This window comes from Meleagris gallopavo, chromosome 10, assembly GCF_000146605.3.
Source record: "Meleagris gallopavo isolate NT-WF06-2002-E0010 breed Aviagen turkey brand Nicholas breeding stock chromosome 10, Turkey_5.1, whole genome shotgun sequence".
In the NCBI taxonomy this organism is placed as follows: Eukaryota; Metazoa; Chordata; class Aves; order Galliformes; family Phasianidae; genus Meleagris; species Meleagris gallopavo.
In genome coordinates, this window is record NC_015020.2 from 3264178 (window position 1) to 3286212 (window position 22035).

General features: G+C 35.9%; 1 protein-coding gene across 1 annotated transcript; it reads left to right on the forward strand.

Annotated features, from left to right (window-relative positions):
* Positions 1-2017: 2017 nt before the first annotated feature.
* On the forward strand, positions 2018-18802 carry LOC104912253 (ecotropic viral integration site 5 protein homolog). The gene is made up of 5 exons (XM_031554759.1): positions 2018-2204; positions 2697-2855; positions 4394-4540; positions 7968-8063; positions 18653-18802. Exons 1-5 carry the CDS (start codon positions 2151-2153, stop codon positions 18785-18787), a joined length of 591 nt encoding a protein of 196 aa, XP_031410619.1. The 5' UTR covers positions 2018-2150; the 3' UTR covers positions 18788-18802.
* Positions 18803-22035: the final 3233 nt, after the last annotated feature.

Sequence of the window (22035 nt, forward strand, 5' to 3'; positions counted from 1 at the left end):
AGGGTGACGGAGCACTGGAACAGGCTGCCCAGGGAGGTTGTGGAGTCTCCTTCTCTGGAGATATTCAAGTCTCGCCTGGACGCCTACCTGTGTGACCTGGTGTAGGGAACCTGCTTTGGCAGGGGGGTTGGTCTCGATGATCTCTAGAGGTCCCTTCCAACCCCTACAATTCTGTGATTCCCCAGTCTTGAGTTCTTGAGTCTCTCCCACTTTCTATTATGGGCAGGAAAGTGTATCTGCTGTCCTTAGCATGAAACTCTTCTGCTTTCCAGGTGCCAGTTCATTTTGTAGCTTTCTGAGGTCATAACTCTAGCTGTATTCAGACAATCTGTCAGACACTTTATTCTATTTGCTGTCAGGTTTTTCTTCACAGAAAACAGAAAAATCCAATTGACCTTATTTAAAGCACACTCTTCAGATCATATATTGTTTTGGGAGATTATTTCCCTATGGAAACTTGAAAAAGCTGTATATTCAAGAATGTGGACAAAACTTATTAGTTAACTTCACAGGACTCATCTAGTTAAGATTTTACTCAAAGAGCTTGACTGGGAATCTGACAGAGTAGTAGCGTTGTAGTTACACCGGTAAGAGGTCAGAATCTAGCGTCCATGTCCAATCTGCTGGTTTTGATTTTGTTGCCCTCCTTGTTTTAATATTTCATTTAAAAACATGGTATTACTTGTATATTTAAACTGTTATGTATTTTATATGCTGCCCGAGACAGTCCCTCTTCATTCATTGTGGCCTGGGATGCCAGAAGGTTGCATACCCATGATTCTCTAAACATTTAGAAAGAGAATACTACTTTTCTTGAACTGTGGGAGGTAGCATATACTGAAAACTTTAAATGTGAAGACAATGGAGTTGTGGGGAAAACATTGATGTACCAGGCAAACTTTGGATGTCAGGAAACCTTTTTCTTGGTCCTTAATGAACTTAGGCATGTGAGAAAGTGACTCAAGTTAGCTCCCCTCAATTTTTGTAAATAAATTCTTTATGTGGCATGTCACTAACAGTAATCTGGAAAAACTCTGCTTGGTAATCTGAGACTTGAATAGCTATACTGCCCATAATGTAAACATTAAGAAACAGTCAGTTTCCTGGTTTGCTGATGCTTAGAGCCCATGATTTGGAACATGCTAGTAAATAGTGGTTTTGCTGTGTTAATGTTGAAATACTTCACTCAACTCTCAGGAAAATCTGGAAGCTTTCCCAACACTGTCTCTACAGAATAGTTGATTTTGCTAGAAATTACTTCTGAGAAGTGTAGTGAAAGTGATGAAGCATAATTGAGCTTAGAGTTCTTGGTGACCAATGGTTCAACAAAAGGAAACTGTAGTTGGGCAGACTGTTCTTCTTCCCTTCTAGTGTTTTTGTTTTTCTCCAGACTTTCATTTTTCATTACTTTTTCTAAGTAACTTCTGTCATGTGCATTGCTGTTTTGTTTATCTCTTTCCGGTCTTTGTACTTGTCTTCCATGTTTTTGTATACATGCATGAACTTTCACTTAAGAGCTTTCTTGACTGATAATTATTTGTAAATATTAATGAATAGTTTCTTTGTCAATGTACCTTTTCTTTTTCAAAGGCAAATTATCTAGTTCCCAAAACCTAAATTTCCATTTATTTTTTCCTGTAAAACAGTGTAAGAGCTGTAACTCTAAAGGTGTAATTTTTGTTCCTCATTTGCTTTATTTTTGTCAATTATTTCATAATCTTTTCTTTTTTAATGTGTCAAAAGTAGTGTAAAGAATCTTTGGGAGGGATAATATCCAGTGAAGTAGACAGCTTAAATATACGTGTAGTCATATATGTGTGTGTGTGTATGTGTGTGTGTGTGTGTATATATGTGTGTGTGTGTGTGTATATATATATACACACACACACACACATATATATGTGTATATATATATATGTATTTTTTTTTAGGGACTTTATAAGAGATGTATTATTAAGAAATTTTGGTTAGCAATAGGAGTTTTCATATCTGTATTTTGGAGTGGACCTTGCTAAGCAATATTTTGTTCAAATGCATGTTTAAGAGGATATTCCTTGTTCCAGAGGAACAGCGCGCTCCCTGATGAGGAAAACGTTGCTAGACTACAAGAAGAACTGATTGCAGTAAAACTAAGAGAAGCAGAAGCTTTAATGGGTCTCAAAGAACTAAGGCAGCAAGTCAAAGACTTGGAGGAACACTGGCAGGTATGGGTACCAAGACATTGTTCTCTTTTTCTTCTTTTCTAATGGATGATGACAGGGCAAGAAAATCTTGAGACATGTAAAGTTTGAACTATTGACTGTGGATTGTGAAAATACCACAAACTTCAGAAGTATATTGGAAGTTGTTCTCTAGCTGTTGCAGATGACAGAGAGGCCTGTACTAACAACCAGCCATCCTGCTAGAAAGGAAGTACCCCATCAATACTCCTACTTCAGTAAATATTAAAAGCTCTTTTTCAGGATGTACTTAAATCCTCTGACTTAATCTAGTTGGGAATTGCTGTCTTCGGCTTTTTAATTCTCTATTCTTAAAACTTAAGTAGATTTCTAGATTTTTAGACCTAAAAGTAGCATTCTTAGCAACTTTGCATCATACAGCTGAGACATCAAGGAGTTCTTTAAAGAAGATTACTTAAATGAAATTAGACAACACCAGGAAAGATGAGATATCAGCAATGACATGGGTTTTTTTAGCGTCACCTAGCTCGCACCACTGGGAGGTGGAAAGATCCTCCAAGAAAAAATACAGTGAATGAACTGCAGGATGAGCTGATGACAGTCCGACTGAGAGAAGCAGAAACTCAGGCTGAATTGAAAGAAACCAAGCAAAGAATGATGGAGATGGAAACACAGGTACGATATATAGCATATGAATTGACTGAATGCTGCCAGACTAGCATCAGATGACCAATACCACTTAATGGCTTGTGCCATTTATGGGGATGACTTTAGCTCTGAAGTGTTATAGTCTTTTATTTTAACTGCTTTTTTCTTCGTATCTTAGATTAGGAGGGAGAATCAAGTGCATACAATCAATCTAGCATACTTTAATGTCCCTTACAGTACTGAGCTTTCACAATTTCTTACTTGGATTAACTGGTAAACTCTGAATGCGCGTGAATCCTTATCTGCTCAGTTGTTACTGGGATACTAACAAAAGTATGCTTAAGGTATTTCCACCTTTACAAACCTTTACCTGATTGATGATTCACATATTGTAATTTCAAGTCTTAAAGTAACAGTGCTTTTCTTGTGAAATTGCCAGTACTGGATCATCTACTAAAAGCATGAATGTGGTTACTAAGCAGGAATCTTGGTATAACAATAGCCTATTGTCACTTCTCAGCAGAAGCAGAAGCTTCACCTTTCACCTGCTAAGACGAAAAAGTGTATTTTAGCATTACTGAAATGTGCAGAATAGGCAAGAAGTAACTTATTTGCTAAGGCCCTTTTTATGTAACTGTAGTGCAAGTTAACTGGTCAAATCTGAAAGTGCACTACGATTGGTACATTCATATTAATTTGTGAGCTCTCCACTGAATTGATATTGAATGTGCTGTTGATTGATAAGTGTTTGTAACAGGTTTCTGAGAAATATTCCCATGTATCAAGATGTGGTACTGAAGAGGGAGAGAATGGCTATGCAATGTGTGGTAGCTTACTACTGATAGAGGCACCGCTTTATTCTATAGTAACTGGATAAAACTGTTTTCTTGCCTTCTAAAACTTGTGTTTAAACATTAACTGTTACTGTATGTTTTCTTGCTTTTCCTTTCTATTTGTTTCAGTCAGTAGGGGGCATAGGTATCCTGCACTCTGGGTTACATGCAATAACCTCAAGACCTCTAGGTTGCTCTCATTTCAGTGTTAAGCATCGAGTCTGTGTTTATGCTGCTGAGCTGTCAGTTGAAACAAATGCAGTGGCTCTCAGATTGTGTTGATCTATGCACAGCCTCATGTAAAAAATATCTTGTATTAAAGCACTGATCTTAGTTGTACTGTATTACTTCCAGGATTTCACTGGTCAGAGAAGCGTGCACGTAGTATTTCTGATATATTTTATGTTTCCTGGTTGCACCAGCTAGTAATTGTAATTGGATGCAAGTTCACAAAGTCTTTGACTTACATAAGTGCAAGATGAGTATAGCAAGTTAATGTTCTTGTTCTTAAAATGAATTCTCTATTTAAGAACCCTTGAAATATCATGGTTGTGGAAAACAAGCTTCATGCAAACTTTTGACTACATTTAAAAAATTCTGAATGTCTTTCCATCAAGTTTTTTTCTAGCAAATGATCTGTCAAGTCTGTCTTGTCAGACTTTAGGGAGGTAAACTAATATGAAAGATCTCTCATTAACATGCTTTCTTTTTTTTTCTTGTCATAAATGTCAGAGTCAGATCAATAATAACCATTTGCGAAGGGCAGAGCTGGAGGTCACCAGCCTGCAAGAAAAGGTACAGTATCTTACTGCACAGAACAAAGGCCTTCTTGCTCAGCTGAATGAAGCAAAACGTAGACAAGCGGAGATTGAATGTAAGGTAAACAACATGAATAGACTATTTGCATGCTTCTATATGTGTAATTTGTAGTGTTTTCCACTACTTTATTTTCCAGTTTGACAACGTCATCTTAAATTTACCATCTCAAAATCATTTGAGGTTTTGACAAAGCTGTTTCTTTGTGGTCTCACAAAGATAAACTTTGACTTCAAAGTGTGGTTCTGCTCTACTCTCTACTGCTGTCTGTGTGTAATGAGTAAAAAGACACTCTTCTACACAACAGGTTCTGATCGCTGTGTGCTCTGATTGTCTTAGTGACAGAAGACAACTTCAATGCTATTACTGCAGAACTAGCTTGGGTTCACAAATGTCAGTAAAAACTGTCTTTGAATGGAAAGATGCACAGAGAGGAGTGTTGGGGTATTCACTACCTAATAGTAAACAGCTTATAAGAGATCAGCCTAAAAATACTGGGTAAAAAGTGTTCATTACCATCGGTGCACCAGAGCTGTACCTGATGTTTTCATTTCAGACTTAATTTCATAACTAAATACATAACAGGTCCCTAATAATTTCTCTTTCAGTCATGTGCATGCAATATGGAAAAGCAGTAAAGGATAAGCCCTACAAGGTTTTCTTTTAACTTGGATGAAACTTTTCCTGAAATGACTATTGATACTTATCTCAAAGTGCAATATTAGTTGGAAATTGCTATAATTAAGACCTAATGTACTGGAGACATTAAAACAACTTTCAACTTCACTCTGTTTCCAAAAGCTGTTTGCAGAGGTTTTTGTAAAATCAGCTGGCACTGAGTGGCCAGTAATTTCTAAATAGATGAGTTGTTAGTGTGTTAACATTCATCCTGCAACAAAATGAATTCCTCTTATTGTACTGCGGTTGCAGATTTAGCAACTTGAGAGCAGATGCTGTTACATAATGTAAGTTGATCATATCTTAGTTATGTCCATGATGTGTCCAGACATTTGTTTCTCTTTTTTGCTCTTACAGAACACAGTTACCAGCTGGATGTTTATTTCACGTTTTTTCCAATGTACATGTGTTTTATTTTAACAATATATACCTTAAGGACTGGCTGTATTCCCCTCTAAAGGTTCTGCTGATAACGTAAATAAGAGTGTCAAGAGTGTAGCTTGAGTGGCTTTTTGCAAAGTTGCTAAGTCTGGAGATGAATTGGCAGTCTATGCATAATTTTCCTATAATACATTGTTTTTACAGACTTGATTTCTTCTTGTAATCCTTTTTCTTCAAGGTAATGCATCAATGTAATCAATTCAGATGTGTAGTGAGATTTTATCTTGTCTTTGTTAATCAAAGCCATGTTGTGTAATCTGTAATTGACAACTTTTTGCTAGTTTTCCCTTAGTTCTTTCCATAAGGAAAGTGAAGCTACAGCAGTAACAATGCTTGTTTTACCTACTGTCCTACCAGAAGTAGTTTCAGTGTCACTATACTAAGTAGTGTTGCTACTGACTTGATTTGGCTTGAAATATAGAGAATATAGAGTAGGTTGAATTGAAAAATAGTTTTGCTCTGTAAATAGTTAAAATAGTTAAAATAATTAAGATGTCACTGATGCAACAACTTCATAATCAAAACTGAAGTGTTAGTGGGCTTTCATATAATATAATGGAGCAATATAAGTGTTAAGCTTATGTAGCACTGAATATTTTAAGCTACACTTGAATTTCCCTAATTTTGCCAAGTTCTTTTATCCTGATTCCCCTGGAAACTGATGTTTGAGTAATTTTTTCTTCCTGTTATTTCAAGACATCTGAGGCTTTGCTCTAGTGTTATTTGTCACTACGGTTTTGCTATGTAGCAATATTCGTGCTTAAAAATCCAAGTAAGTCTTTCTAACACATCTTCAACTCCCCAGTTCTCTTGTGTAAAACAAACAAAAAAACCCTAGTAGTATATTCTGGAGCTTGTCTCTCTTGAAACAGTATCTTATACTTAAGTAGAAATTAAAACTTATGTAGCAAGCTGTATCTCATACCTATGCAGTTACTGTTTTCTGTTGGTGTGTACTACTTCATGACTTTTTATCTGATTGCTACCTCTACAGCAAGGACTTCATTTCAAACAGTTCTTTGAAACACAGCAATAATCTCTCTAATCAGTTGTGTTAAAGGACTTACAACAGAACTATGTCTTCACCCCAGTTGTCTTTCCTATCAAATCCTGCGGAACTTACTGAGTATGTGCCTTGTTTCAGTGAAAAAGTGTCAGTGCCATCTAGAGCAACACTATTGACTCATCTCAGATATTCAAGTCAAACCAAGCCAAAGAGAGTCACTTAGCTTGCAGTTGACTATGTGTGATCCTATAGGCTTGTGGGCTTGGCTTCATACAGGCAATCACACAGTAGAATTTAGCAATGATGGCTGAGCTTTGACTTTGGGTTCCTCTAAAATGGAATTAGGTGACTACAAATTCTATTAATTAGATACTGTAAAAAATGCAATTTCATTACAGGGTTCTTCTTGAAAACATACAGCATCTCTTCAGGTAGCTACTGTGGACAAGTTTTGGCAGCTAAATTCAGTTTCAATACAATTGTTTAAAAAAGTAAGAACAACAAGTATTGTGAATTAGAAGCACACATTAAATGAAGTACACATTAAAATAACTATGATACTTGAACTAACCTACAGTAACTATACTTTGTGGAGTTCCACCATTCTGCCACGAAAACTATACCTAGGACTCATCTGTCTTTTCCAGAATTTGCACTCTACCTGGAAGTATTATTGACTCATAATCTATCCCTTTTTTCTCTGCAGTTGTACCAAGCTGGTGACAATATAATACTGGTAGATTTGTGTTTCCAAGTCTTCAGGGCTTACCTCTTAAAACAGAAAGTAGGGAAACTTCCTTCTCTTGTCAAAACTCAAATTGCAAATTGCTGTTAAATCTGTTCATTAGTTACAGGCACTAGAGTTTTATCCTAAATGGTCTTTGTTGTATACTGTCACTAAGATAGCTGAACAACATAAATGAGGTTGAGTACATATCTTCTTATTTGTTTTTAGAAAAAGGTGAAATAAGTAACTTCAATGTATCTTTGCTGTCTGTTCACAAAGGAGAAGCTGAAGAATGTGGTCCTCTAAAGAACTGTTGATACTTCTTTATTAAATAACGTTATAGTGTTTCTATAACAAAATGTGTCTGTTTCTTGGACCTGGGCCTTTGTGGACAATATTTTTCACAGGTATTGGGTAGTTGTAGTTGGGAATTAGTATTAGATGTTTACAGAATTCTATGGACTATAGAGTTTAAAAAAAAATAAAATAAAATTGGAGGTTCTTTAGAATATACTTTATCAGTAGGCATGGTATTCTTCAGCAGCGTAAGTTCTCTTTATGTAATTCTGAGTAAAAAATGCGCAGTTATTGATTGAAACTGGTATTATGGGTTATCTTTAATTTATTCTTCCTTCCAGAGTAAAGAAGAAGTGATGGCAGTGCGGCTCCGTGAGGCAGACCGCATAGCAGCTGTGGCTGAACTCCAGCAGCACATTGCTGAATTAGAAATCCAGGTAACACATGATGATATTAAACATGTGGCTTCATACTCCCTACTTCTTGTACTTTTTTTCCTGTCCTTCACTTTCTTTTTTTTAACCTGTTGCGAATACAAGACACTATTTGGCAAAGTGGGATAATGCTATCTTTGTATAGTGTGCCTCCTTTATAAGCAAAGGCCTTACATTTACCTTCTGTGTGTACTGGTGAGCTTTTAATAATTGTTTCTGTACAAGCACTCTTTGTTTTTACTTGTAATCAGTAATTTTCAATGCTATATCAGGTTGGAAGCATACCATCAAAAAAACCCACATTTTTATTTTGGCAGACATTCCTGTCTGCATGTAATTTTCTGCTATTCAGAGTTAGATTTGTAAAACGCACCTCTGTTATTTACTTAAGCCAATACTTTTATTTAATGCTGCATATCACTGTAGGATTTGAAGATGCTTTCTGTAGCCCTTGTACTGTTCCTTGTACTGTTCCATCTTTTTGTCTTGAGCCCACTGCTCCCTTAATGAGAGAGCCATAAGTGATTTCTATTTTTTTGGTTTGGAGAAATCTTGATGGGTTACTGTAGACTGTCATTCATGTACTCACACACTGTTTCCCTACCTGAATTTTGTTGTCTGTCTGTGAAGATTTTCTTGGTTATTAGTCCTGGACTCAAAGCTACTTGTTATCTAGTTTTCTTTCTTTTTCTCTTAAACTGGCAGTGCGAGTGGCTGATTTCCTTCTGAAATTTCTCCTTCAAGATGATTTCATTTTACGGTGTCAAAGTTCAACTACTTGCATTTTTTTTTTTTTAAATCTTCATGTATGGTATGAACTTGCTTCATAAAACAGTTTTTTGTTTCTTAACTCTTGGTTACTGTTTTGCTAACAGCATGAGGAACATGTCAAGTAACACGTTTGCACATTGTTTAAGATCAACTTGTTTTATGTAGATGACTGTACAAATAAATTTGATGGAGTTTGCATAAAGAATTTTCACTTTGAATACTTTTTCCTGTAGTGAAGCAGGCACCAAATCTATTAAAAGATAAAGCAATCAGTTGATCACATAATGGTGAGACAATGCGGTGATGAGTACATTAGAACTACTTAGATAAGTTAGTATTGCATATGACTCAGTTATCTTCTAGAAATATAAGAGAATAGCTGAGTTCAGGTCAGGCTTTTTCTTCTATGTTAGCAGACTATCTGTAAAATAATTGTTTTTATTCATTTCAAACTATCTGGTTTTCCAAGTGAGGAACCACCTGCACTTTTTTGCTTTTTTCTACTGTAACGCTGGCTTTAAATGCCATCCTGATAACTTTGGCTAAAATGGATCTTCCAGAAAGCACAGTAGTTCTGCTGTTATGAAATAGTGAATCTGTTGTTTTTTTCCTCTCACTGAACTAGAATTTTTTATTTAAACAAGTCTATTTTCTGTGGTTTGACTGATAAACCATCAGTGTGTAATCATCTTATAGCTCTCTCCTATTCCCTTTCCATACTTCTGCCTAAGCTGTGAGTGTCAAATTATACACAATTTTTATAATATCATGGGCATTTAAAGAATGTAGGTGCTAGAAGGGTAAACTCTTTTGTAAGTCTGCTTTATACATGCAAAGACTTCACTGTCCCTGTTCTGTCATGACATTTCACTGTTTGGTTCACTTGTTTACCTCTCCTTCCTTTTCACAGTCACTTCTTTGCATGATGCAATCTTTAGTTTTTTCCACTTTTCTCAATTAGGTTGCTTTCTTTTGTCTCCTACTGGCGTGCATTTCAAGTTCCAGTCTTTTTTTGTCAGCTTAGATGATCACCTGTTAATGATTTCTTCATCTGTAGCCTCAAGATCCTTTGTCTTCTGTGCAAATGAGAATGACTGTGTATAGTCAGAGCATGAAGTCATTCTGTGGCTGTGGTCTGTACCTAGGAGTTTCCATGTTAGTTTGATGAACTAGCTTATATTAGTCTGAAATATAGCTTGTTTAATTGTGCAATACATGTTTTGAGTGTTAACTTCATACATACATTTAAAACAGCAGTGGTTTAATAGAAATAAATTCCTTTTATGTCTTCTTTCACACTGAGACTTGTCTTGAAAAGTTTCTATTGTGCTGTGAAAGATTCTTTCTGCTTATAGAACCTTACACAGATATTTGACTGGTGTTTTGACAGCAAGTATGAAACTTAAGATCAAAAATTCCTTTCAGGTGCTCAGACTCAGATTTGTCTGAAGCATCTGCAACAACAACAAAAGTACTAATGGAGTTGTGAAGTATTTACTTTCAAAGCTAGCAAGCTAAAACAAACTATTAATCCTTTTGCTTCAACAAAATCTGTTTTTTAAGGAACCAGCAAGTCTCAATGTGGGGATGAGGTACTAGATAACTTTCTTCTCATTGGAGAAAGAGCTGCCTCATTCTTTTCCATTCAGCTTGCTGCTGGAATGCTGTGACCTGATGTCAGCAGCGGAGGGCCTTTTAACTGAGGCGTGCTTTAATGACTTGAAATACAACATTTAATATTAAGTGCATGTAACTCATCTTGGAGCATAGATGTCTCGAAGTGATTATGCTGAATAGGAAGCATCATAAATAAGTCTGCTTGTGATTATTTCTAAGCTCATGAAGCTTACTACATAACCTTCATTTTTTGTGTGTGTGTGGAAAATGGTGATTTTGTCAGAAGCGAGGGAAAACCTGGGGATTCGGTGCAGGATCCACATGGTCCACAGCAATGCTTGACTTAAATCGTATTTTTCTTTTTAAATGTTTGTGTAGGTGTAGGTGTGAGACATTGGCATTAACTTTTGCAGAGTATCACTACTCCCACATATGAACTGTTCTGACATACACAAATGCTAGGTTTAAATCACAGTTTGAGGTCACTCTTAGTTTTGGTTAGTAATAATGACAAGGAGAAGGAGGTAGTTCTATCATTTAATAGTAGATGTAACTTTGTAGCAAGATCTAAGTTTGCTGTGATATTAAGTAGTTATTCTTATGTATTTTGAATGTTGTTTTATCTTAGGAATTGAGTTCTTGATGCTGACCTGTTAGACTTCTGTGTAAATGTGTTGAAATGCAAAAATAATCCATGGGCATTCTTACTCAAAAGTCTGAGACATTCTTTAATGATAATGTAATTGGAATGCCTAATTCACAGAAGTGATGGAGAAAAACCTTGAAGCTGTGTATGAGCAAAGGTGTCCTTTGTCAGCCATTTTTTCTTCTGCTCTTGTTTTCCATAAAACCCTTAGGAAGCAAGCATTGCATCAAGTACTTAGCAGGCTTCTCAGTTTTTAATAGAATGCTTTACCTAATCATTAAAAACTAAATGATGTATTTCTAGATATCTAGGCTGATAGCTGACTAGTTTTGGCCAAACTATAAAATGCAAGTCTCACTTCTGTGAGAAAGTGAAACATTATATAAAGAGAACGGCTTATCCCCAGTACGGAGGTACAAACTCCTTTTGTTTCATCCTCTGTAAGATATAGGCAGCTAAGACCAAGGAATGGATATATGCTCTTCACGCCTGTATTCCATCAGTAAATTCCTAGGTTTGCTTCCTCAAAGAATAAATCTTTCTTGTTACTACTTGATCTGGTGTAATACCTACAAACTGCAACAAGCAAATGTTTTAACTCCTTATCAGCCTTTAAAATACTATTACTTGCGGTTAGTCTCTATACCTCCTTATAGCTCTCAGGAAAATCTCTATCAAGCCTCACTAATTTCTGGTCTGTAAGAGCAGGTGTTCCTTCTGGTTATGTATAGTTGGTCCTGTTGGTTATTAAACACTGGTAGGGTTTTTTTGTTGTTGTTTTTTTTTTAAGCTTTCCTTGAATCAGTTGAAGGCAGGGCAGGCTAAAAAATAAGAGGGGGAAGGAAAAAAAAAAAATTAGTTTTGGAGAAATTCAGGCAAGGTTAAATTAAGCTGCAGTTATCAGTTAATGTCAGTCAGCTGGCCAAGATAAGCATGGTGCCAGTGAAGCATAGACACTGGGGAAACAGAGCTGGGAAAACTGTGGAACTCTCTTCTGTACTTTAATCTGTTTCTCTCCATTTCCATTCAAATTACTGACTTGTTGCTATCCTCCTAAAATAATCCATGGCTAGTTTGGGATGTGGAGATACAGAGCACATTTCTGTTATAGAAAACTAGTTTTACATGTGAGTAATCTCAGTAGGAAAACTCTTCTGTTGGTTAGGTTGATCTGGTCAGGGGGGTAACATCACTTCCTTCTTGGTGTGTTTCCTGGCAGATTCGGAGAATTGTCACATTTACCCATATTTAACCATGTTAGAGCTGCTTTGAGAACAACTGTAAAGGAAGTCCATGATTGTGCTAGTTCTCTCTCCCACAGTTAAACTTTTAGCACTATTTCACTAGAATAAAGCCTTTCTATGGCCTCTGTTTAATAAGTTTTCCAAGTACTGACTGTTGAGTAAAGAAATTGTTTCCATCTTTTCAAATTACAGGAAACATTTTTTCTCTTATCAGTAGTGGTATGTGATGTTAGTGATGTGTTTTTTGAAAGTCTAGAATGAGTCACTGTAAAGTCACTGAAAGGACACTAGTTACCACATTTACCCTTCTGAATAAACTTCATTTACATCTTAGTGCTCTGTCTTGCCACAGAGGTAAGAATTTAAAAGCCTACCCTGAAAAGAGTCTGAGGTAGGTTGGTAATTAGTAAATATTTTAAGTCAGGGTGGGGGAAAAATATCAAGGGCATTGAGGAAATACTCTACTCTTTAGATATTTTAGCTGATAGATTATTATCTGAGGAACAACTGTCCCGTGTGTCTTCATTTTTGACTACTAGTAAAACCATTGATTTGGTTTTTGTGTTTTTCATAGTTATTATTAAAGTAAAAAAGATCCCTAGATATTCTCTTACTTAAATGATGTAATTTCTGACGTGTATTTTCATACTGTGATCATCAAGAGTATACTGGAAAACTGCTAATGTTGGAATGCAACTAGAATTCTATTATCTTCTTTATCTTAAACATTCCTTAGTTTAAAGAGCAAAAGCAGACATAATTTCTCCAAGGTGTTTCAGATCTTTTTGGTCAATTTCTAATTTGAACTCCATTTTATCATAAGTACTAACTATACTTAACTTTTATGTGGGGTTGCTATGCGGTAACAGCTTCAGGTATTTAAGGTTAACATTCTCTAAAGCAGTTTGTCTCTATGCTATTGTGTTGCCAGCTGTGTATTTTGGTCCAGAGGTTGGATGCTCCATTCACTCCATAGTTGTTGTATGCATCAGGTAAACATGCTGCTAAAGACTAACTACTGCTTCTTGGGAAGATACAGAAATGGTTTTCTCTTAAAAAGTCAGCCAGAGGAGGACTTCAGTCTGATACTACAGCCATGTATCTCAATTTATACTTGTTTGTGGGCAGAACTTTTACTCAGTCTAAGAAGCAAGACTTTGAGGAAAAGATACGTTCTCAGGTGCTCTTGGTGTGCAGACAAGTGCAGTAACTCTGTTACTTCAGAGCAGAGTGAGGGAGGTGAGAGCTCCCACAACTGAAGGGGCTTAAATATTTTAGCAGTTGCTTTTTTAGTCTTCAGGGCTCATTTCCTGCCCTTCCACTGCCTGTGCTACTCCCTCCTTATGTATCCTCTCAAGTCGGTTTGGACTGCATGTGGCTGCTTCATCTGTTACAGGTACTTTTTTCTTGAGCAGAGCTGTACCTGCCCACTAGGTTTTGTTTTTTTTTCCTTTTTTCCCCTGGTACAGAGACTTGTAACTGCATCAGTGCTGAAGGAGCTGGTCCATTTGAAGACACAGTAAGACAAGGAGTGGACAAAATTGAAATAATGGGTTTTGAATGACACAGCACCAACATTTCTAAAATCCTTCCTCAGAAGGGGAAATGGGCACTGCAGTGTTGCCAATATGCAGAAGCAGTATACTATGGAAATTCATGTCGAGATTGATTTACTTGTGATGGGGGTTTTTAAACAAAAATTCCTTGATTCTACATTTGCCTAACTTTAATTCCTGCACTATTTCAATTACTTAATCCTTTTTGCTTATTGATGTTATCTATTTTCTTTAAGTACATTATTTTGAACTTAAAATGTCTATTAGTTGTCAGGAGGCCAGGCATCTTTGTATTGTGACCTCTGCAAATACCACAGATTTTCTGCAATTGTATTCTAACTCAATAAAAAAAAGACAACAAAGGAACATTAACCACATCCTATGCATACAATATTAGATCTTTAAACTCTTATGAAGAAAGAGTACTAGTTGCTTATGTTACTTCCTTTTAAAAGGTGTGATATCCATACCTTAAACTCATGTTAAGATACCACTTAAATTTTAATATTCATTTTTGAATCAGTCCAGTTATCTGATAGATTTCTTCAGAAATACAAAACTGCTGAAGCACAACATAAAACCAGCTGAGTTAAATGCTTGGTTCCTACTGAACTAAATGGTACAACAGGAAGCATTCAGTAACTCGTAAAAGTGGCTTATTTTTTCTGTCAGTGGGACATCTATGAATGGAGTCAAATGAAGCAAATGAAGTCAAAGCATATGGAAAGGTGATTTAATGAAAACAGATAACTTTGTTGTTGGTTCACCTTTTCTTAACTAAAAAAAGTCAAAACTGGATTTAGAATAAAGGAAGACCACGAGTAGAGCAGTTAGCTCCCCCTTTTTTTTTTCTAGGAGGTTTTACACAAGATAAGTTTTATTTCCTTTGTGCTTGAGCATCTTACTATTTAAGACAGATGAGATGGGGATTTTCTTCATCTTTTTTTTTTTCTGTGGAAGACTTGTCAGATCAATCCATATTTAAAACATACATCTTCCAGCACATCTGCATGGCTCAACACTTGAAATGTGAAACTAGCAGTAGTAATAGGATTGACAAAGAAGAAATGCATCGAGACTGTTCTGATTGTAGGCTCAGATGTTCTGGGCTAGGACCACAGTCTTTTGGGCAGGTGGTCCTCTGTTCCCCATCTCAAGTTATTCTTAAAATAGGTGCTTTCTAGTGAACTAATTGCAACAGACATATCCTGCACATAGTATGCTGAGGATGTAATCATCAAGAGTGCACCAGTATTGCTGCCTGATGTATTGAATTGTTTGGAGATTTTCTTCACTGCTTCTTATTGTCTTCACTTCTCACTTTCTTTCCCACTTCCATGTCACTTGCAGCCCAACTAATTCCCTGTCCCTCTTTTCACAGCAAGTGTAATTCACATGTAGAACTGAGAACAAGGAGCTCTATCAAATTTGCCCTGTGCCACATAGCTAGATCAGTTTGAAGAGTTAAAATTTTATCTATGTAATGTAGTGTCATATTTGAGGCTGAAAAAGCCAAGCTTGAAGTTGCTAAACCTTTCTTAATAAGCCACTAAGTTAAGCATGAACTTAAAATCCCATGTGTGGTGTTCTTGTGTGAGACAAACGTGTCAAGCATCAGTATGCTTACTGTATGCACTTTTAAGTAGTCACAGTGGCATAAAAATTAGTGCCCAAGTGTATCTAATGTAATCTAGAATTATGATGCATAGGAGGGAATCTAACCTGCAGGAGGACAGAATTTGGGGTTCATATTACTGTAGTGGTGACTTTTGCTATTTAAAGATATGTGCACAATGACAATGTCACTGAAAAGAGACTGACAGGTCATTACCAAGATCCCTTGATTAATAAAAGTTCTCGGGTTTTTTTTTCTTTCATTTTAATGGTAATCAGGAAGTACAAGATACTGTTGTATATATTACCTTGTGTAGGTTGAGAATGAGATCTAGAACTTCAGAAGTTTTAGGAGAAAGTATTCTGTGTTTGTGACATACCAGAAAAATAATAGTAGGAAAAGACATTTCTATTGCTTTATGTGATATTAAAAGGGATTGCACATACTGAAAGCTCCCTGTCGTCAGATTTTGATCTCTTATCAACTGTAACAATGAAAAACAAGTGTTAAAGAAGGTTACAACGAAAATTGAAATTTGCCTTTGATTAACAAATACTTATTAGAAGCTGAAAATTGCTAGCAAGTAATATGAACTCAATATAAATACAAGATGTCTGGAAAGAAAAACAGTTTTGTATTGAAGAGAAACATCAGTCTCTTAGAGTTCTAAATAATGAAGGGAAACAAGGCTCATACACTTTCAGATGAACACAAATATTCACAAATATTTTTAATTGCTTTTATCTGACAGGTGTACGATTTCAGCTGTCTGCTTATCAGATTTGTAGAACATATAATATTTTTGTAAAAACTGAAAAATATTTTAATTCTAGAACATGTGATAACTGCATGCTTTCCAGTGGCTTGCTTGTGCACCTGCATGAGTGCCTTTTTAAGAAGTAATGACATAAACAACGTGGAAGGAAAAATAAAATAGGTAAAAAAAATAACGTCTTTGCTGGTCTGAGAAATGAATACCAGCTGTGAAGAAGATTGATACATTGCCTAAAATTTGTGTGGCACCTTTCCAATTTACCCACTGAGAATAGGGAAAATAGGCTTTGTAGCTTATAGAACATGGACTCAAACAGTTTGTTAGAAATACTTGTGGTTTTCTAAATTTTTTGCAGCTAGATAAAAGGATCATCTTCTGACCTCTAGTGCTTTGAATGTTGCAAGAGGAGGTTGCAGCAGAAGTTTCCTTTAAAAAAAATTTGTTGTAGAAAATCACGTTGCAAGGTTCCTGTGCTAAACACATTTTGATGAACTGTCACCTCTACAAAATCTGTAAGTTCTGAAAGGAAAACCGAAACTGTCTTTGACCTTTATTAGCGACGAGGACCTTGCAAGCCAGGCTTGTATTGACATTCAGTTTAAGCTGACTGGAGGTAGACTGTTTTTCCATGAGCAAACTTAATGTTAAATTGTTCTGTGATACATGTTAACTTTACGGTGTTATTTAGAATAAAAATCATTTAAGTTTAATGATATATTATTCCCAGTAATGTATACTCTATATGGTGTATAGTAGCTGCTTTCAGCTATTTGTGCAGTGCTGAATTTAAGTGAGTAAATCTTATTGACTTTATTGTTAACATATCGTAACAACTTGGAAATGCCTGCTTCATGTCCTCTTGTGCACTCAGTTCTAATATAAACTCCGATGTGTACTCTAAAAAAGCTGTGACACCTGTCTTATATTTGGTTTTACATTTGCTTTCTGACACCTTGCTTTGTGATTATGTAGTAATTTGGAATCAAAGAAACAATGCGCTAGAATGGAAAAGTCCGTTTCAAGTGAGGGACTTTAACCATTTCTTCCATGTGCTCCTGCTGTCACAAGAGATGAAATCATTCTTGTCTAAATTCTTAGCATCAGTGAAGCTTTTTCTGTAGACGAATGTAAACTGTATTACTTTTGGTCTGTAAGTTATGTTCCTTCTGTTTGTAACTCTGAATACTAATTAATAGTTATCCTTGTAAAGAGAGATGAGTTTTATATACTTTTTTTTTTTAACCTCTTTAGCACAGAAAAAATAACGATACTTCTCACTTGGTGTGTGACTTTGAGCCATAGATTGACTTGGAACTGAATTCAATGTGGTATAATGCACTACTATTCCATTGTAATTTATGTGAGTTAATAGTAAATATCACAAAGTAATTTTGTGATGTGTACTCTGATACAATAAAAAAACAGCTTTAAAAGAGAAATATCTTTGAAATAGCAAACACTGACACTACTCAGGGTTCTTCTCTTTATGTAGTAAAATGGTTTGGAAGGCAGTGCACTGCTACCAACTTCATGGCACATGTTGTATCCTGGTGACGTTTCAGGGAAAGCTCTCAGTTAAAGCTTTTTGTTCTGTGTTTTGAAGAATAATTGACACTTCTCATTCTACTGAAATTCTGTTTGCAAATTACTTTGAGCTTGCTCGTTGAAATTCATTGTTTACTTTCTTCAAGTATAAGTAGGAATTCAGCGAAATGAGCTACTGTTAGAAAGCCATGTGTTCCATGTACAGTTGCATTTCTGTATTATATTGGTTGTGTGTGATTTGCAATTGGTGAAAGACTTACAGGATTTCTGCCAAAGTTGGTGGCCACTTCAGAAATTATTTATCTGGGGGGAAAAAACAAGATTTTTTATTTTTTATTTTATTTTATTTTGAGATCTACCAAGCATTTGGTTTGGTCTTATTAGAGACAAGCTGAAAGTTAGTGTTGGGGGCTTAATGTTTTAAGATAAAGTCATCTGCAGTTAATAACTGCATTTACTTGACAAATAAATGTCCTCTTTATCATTTTACAATTTATCGTTGTACCTCTTACAGGAGTGACATTCCTCTCTTCCTCTCTTCCCTTCTGCTTTGTAGTATTCCTACGCAATAAATATCACTATATTTTAAAACTCCTTAAGAGAAAACTAAACTTGTCATACATAGTGTTCCCAGTGGATCAAATTGTTCTGAGCTGCTAATGCCCCTGGATACCTGCAGAAAACTTCATCCCAGTGAAAAATGCTGAGAAGCGTGTGTGAATATCTGTGTGTGATAAAAATATGCAGACAACTAAAATAGCATTTTAAGATTGTATATTTGTGAACAATTTGAATAAGATTCTTTTTTTTTTAACCAAAACAGAAAGAAGAAGGAAAGATTCAAGGGCAGCTTAATAAATCTGATTCTAACCAGTATATCAGAGAACTGGAAGATCAGATAGCTGAGCTGCATCACGAGGTAAGTGGTAAAATACTGCCTGATATATTTTACCTTTAGTCATATCTTTTAAATGTAGCAGGCTTTTCTTTTCTAGTAGCTGTTAGAGCTTCATTACCTGATTTTGCCAATTTAAGTTATTTGAAATAAATGCAATAAAACAAATACTTGTATATGCATATTGTCCTTGTAACCTTGTGTAAGAAAACTAAAATTTGCTTTATTATGTGATTTGATATTACTGAGGATGGCATTTCTTCCATCTTGTTAATTTCATGAGTTGATCATACATTGCTGTGTTCAGAGATGGAAGCATGAAAACAAGCTCCTTTGCTTTCACTTGCTACAGGTCTTAAGGTTAATTAATTAGAAAATGAACTGTTTGCATATGAAGAAGTGTCTGTAGAGATCTCTTTTGGTGTTTCGTATTATGAGGACTAATTTTGTGGTAGTGTTCTGGGATTGCTTAAAAGAAAAAGGATGCTTGCTTAATACTGTTTAACAGATACAGTTTTTAACTGCCAAAACCTTTGACCTATGAAATTTCTATCTTCAAACTTCCTTGCTTTAATAGTTGTAGTAACTGTTAGTTAAAAAGATCAGAGGGTCCTGAAACCGAGATGGCTTATGTAACCTCTGTGCTCACTGGCTTATTTCAGTTCATCCTGTGTTATGAAGAAATGTCTTATCACTGCACTTTGTGCAAAATGCCTGGTCATCTTTGCATTATAGTCTGCTTACATGTGTCTTGTAATACTCAGCTTTGGTAGTAGTTGAAAATTGCAGTACGTAAGTCACATAGAATGTAATGCCTCCTATTTATTTCCATGGAAATACAGATAATGCTGTTAGAGTGAATTCTCAGCTACAAAACACTACTGTTTACCATACTCGGTGCCAATAGCCATGCATTTTCACCAGTGATGAACAAGAGCTTGCATGCCATGCTTCTGCAAACGTGTATGGCCATCTGGAACATGGCTTGTCTTCCATGTCATCACCACTGCTGAAACATCACTCACTTTCTCACTGTTCTCACATCCACTATTTAGCCTCTGTAAATGTTCAGCAAGCACTGATGAATTTCACTGGCTGCTGGTTTTTTTTCCACATGGAGGAATTGAATGACTCACCTTTGTCTCATCTGCAGACTCTATTCTGTCAGAGTGCCCTCCTGCTGCTATCTGTTGCACAACAGAATGTAATAGAGTATTGGAGGGAAGGTTCAACCTCTACTGCCCTATCTCCAACATGTGCCTGTGATGTTGTGGACCAACATAATGGGAGGCATTACTTTTGGAGCAGATTGTGTATTATAGATACAAGTAATTAATTTTAATTTTGTTTGCTTTGATTTTTTTTTTAGAGCACATTCATTCTTTGTGTACTTTTAATGTTGTAACAATCCCAGTAGCATCAAGTTGTTAGGATCTGTCCTTTGGGAGCTGCAGTATAGCGGAGAATCTCAGAGTGCTCTCACTTCTATAGATAGAAGATGGTCTCGAGAGCCATCAGTCCAGCACCTTTACCAATCAGTAAGCTCACTAAAAACAAATTTAAAAATCAATAACCTGACATTTTCTATTGAAGGACAATAAGCAGTTTACTTTGTTTCTTATGAGAAAATAAGTTACCTGTAGAATTCCCAAAAAGCCAGATACTTCGCATATTTTGCTTTAAGGAAAAGAATTTATCCTGAAGAGACTGTTAATGACTTTTTTCTTCTCTATGCAAGTTTAATGCTTTCTTTTAGTAAAATGCAGAATTCATCTTTAAGTTCCTCAAGGCAGTTCTCAAACTGAGTTCATGTGCCTTTGAATCAATTATTATTAATTTGGCAATTTTAACTTTAGTAAAATCAGTCACATTTGCGTTGATTCCTGAGAAAGTTAACAACCATCTTTTGTTTTACATAGCCTATCAAAATTCAAAGAATTGGTGCATGATGAAAGGACATTTAGACTGCAGTAGTTTGCAATAGTGATTCATCTGAGAAGTCATGTATACTTAGTGCCACGTTAGAGTTACGCTTCCCTTTTTACTGATTGTTTTGTTTTATTGCACACAAAGCTAGCCACTTATCTCCTGCCTTATGGCTTTCTTATTGAAGGCTGAAACTCTAGCATGAAAACCTGAAATTTTAGGATTGCCACAGATGCAGATAGGAAGTCATGACCTTAACTTTTCAGAGCTTTTAAAATCCACTTGACTTTTTGCATGTTCTCATGTTCTATTGCAATTTTTATTAATCTTCACAGCCAATACTTTCATTCTTCCATTTTACTTTCTTTCTTACATCTATATCTAAACGTTCCTGACTTCCTGTAATTTACCAGGATTTTTAAGTGCTTGCATACTGCACAGCTCTGACGGGCTGCAATTGCTGTCAAGCAGCTTTGTTACTTGTCAGTAAATTCTGTAAGCTTGTCTCACCTGCCTTTGGTACAGAATTAAGATCTGATGATGCTGTTTATACTCTCTCCCTTGACCTTTCAGTTTAACCTGCTGTGATACAATGTAAATGACACGATTATGCAGGCATTGCAAACTTTCTAACTCGTTTTGCATACTGATTGTTCACTGGGTGCTAGGACTTCAGAGAAGTTCCCATTGATGAGATGCTAAACTATTAGGTGGATGCAATTTTTATGGAAAAAAACATCTTATTTCAGTAAGTAGTATTGAAGTAAGCAGCTAACTTGGAGGGAGGGGTAAAAGCTGTGGAAAGTTTGGGCTGCTCTCATTTTGCACTAGGTAAAGTTTGAGGGCTTAAGGAAAAGAGGTCATAAACTAGTTTGTCACTTATGTTGAAATGAACTACTGGAGGGAGGAAAGGGGAAGAGGTACTTTGTAGTTTACCACTTTTTTTTTACTTTTAATTCAAACTGAATGAAATTAAATGATTTACAAACTGCTTAAGTTCTTCATTTCATACACTACCCCTTTGTGCATACAGTCACTGTGTGTATGTATGTGTATATATATATTACACAGCAGCTGTCTCTACTTCCTGTTGGATGTTGCAAGGCTCATATGTATTACCTAGATTACAGGAGTGGTATGAAAGATTAGAATTAGCTTGTGTACCCACAAACTATACTGGCAGACCACAAGACACCTTTGGAGACAGAAGCAAGTGGTTTCCTGTCTGTAAGACTTTGTGATTTAGGACTGAAATGCTGAATGTTAAATTGATATTTGAAGCAAATTTTTGTAAAATTTGTCCTTGTCATATTACTGGATAGACTTTGTCCCTTGAATTGTTCTGAAGAGTTTTTCCTGTTAGATTTCAGTTTTTTATTTATTAC

Bases quoted from the DNA above. Each gene is read 5' to 3' on its own strand.
- LOC104912253 (XM_031554759.1), top strand. From the start codon at position 2,151: ATGGGTCTCAAAGAACTAAGGCAGCAAGTCAAAGACTTGGAGGAACAC. The intron at 4,541-7,967 runs GTAAACAACATG...TCTTCCTTCCAG, and splicing joins AAGCGGAGATTGAATGTAAG to AGTAAAGAAGAAGTGATGGC. The intron at 8,064-18,652 runs GTAACACATGAT...TAACCAAAACAG, and splicing joins TTGCTGAATTAGAAATCCAG to AAAGAAGAAGGAAAGATTCA.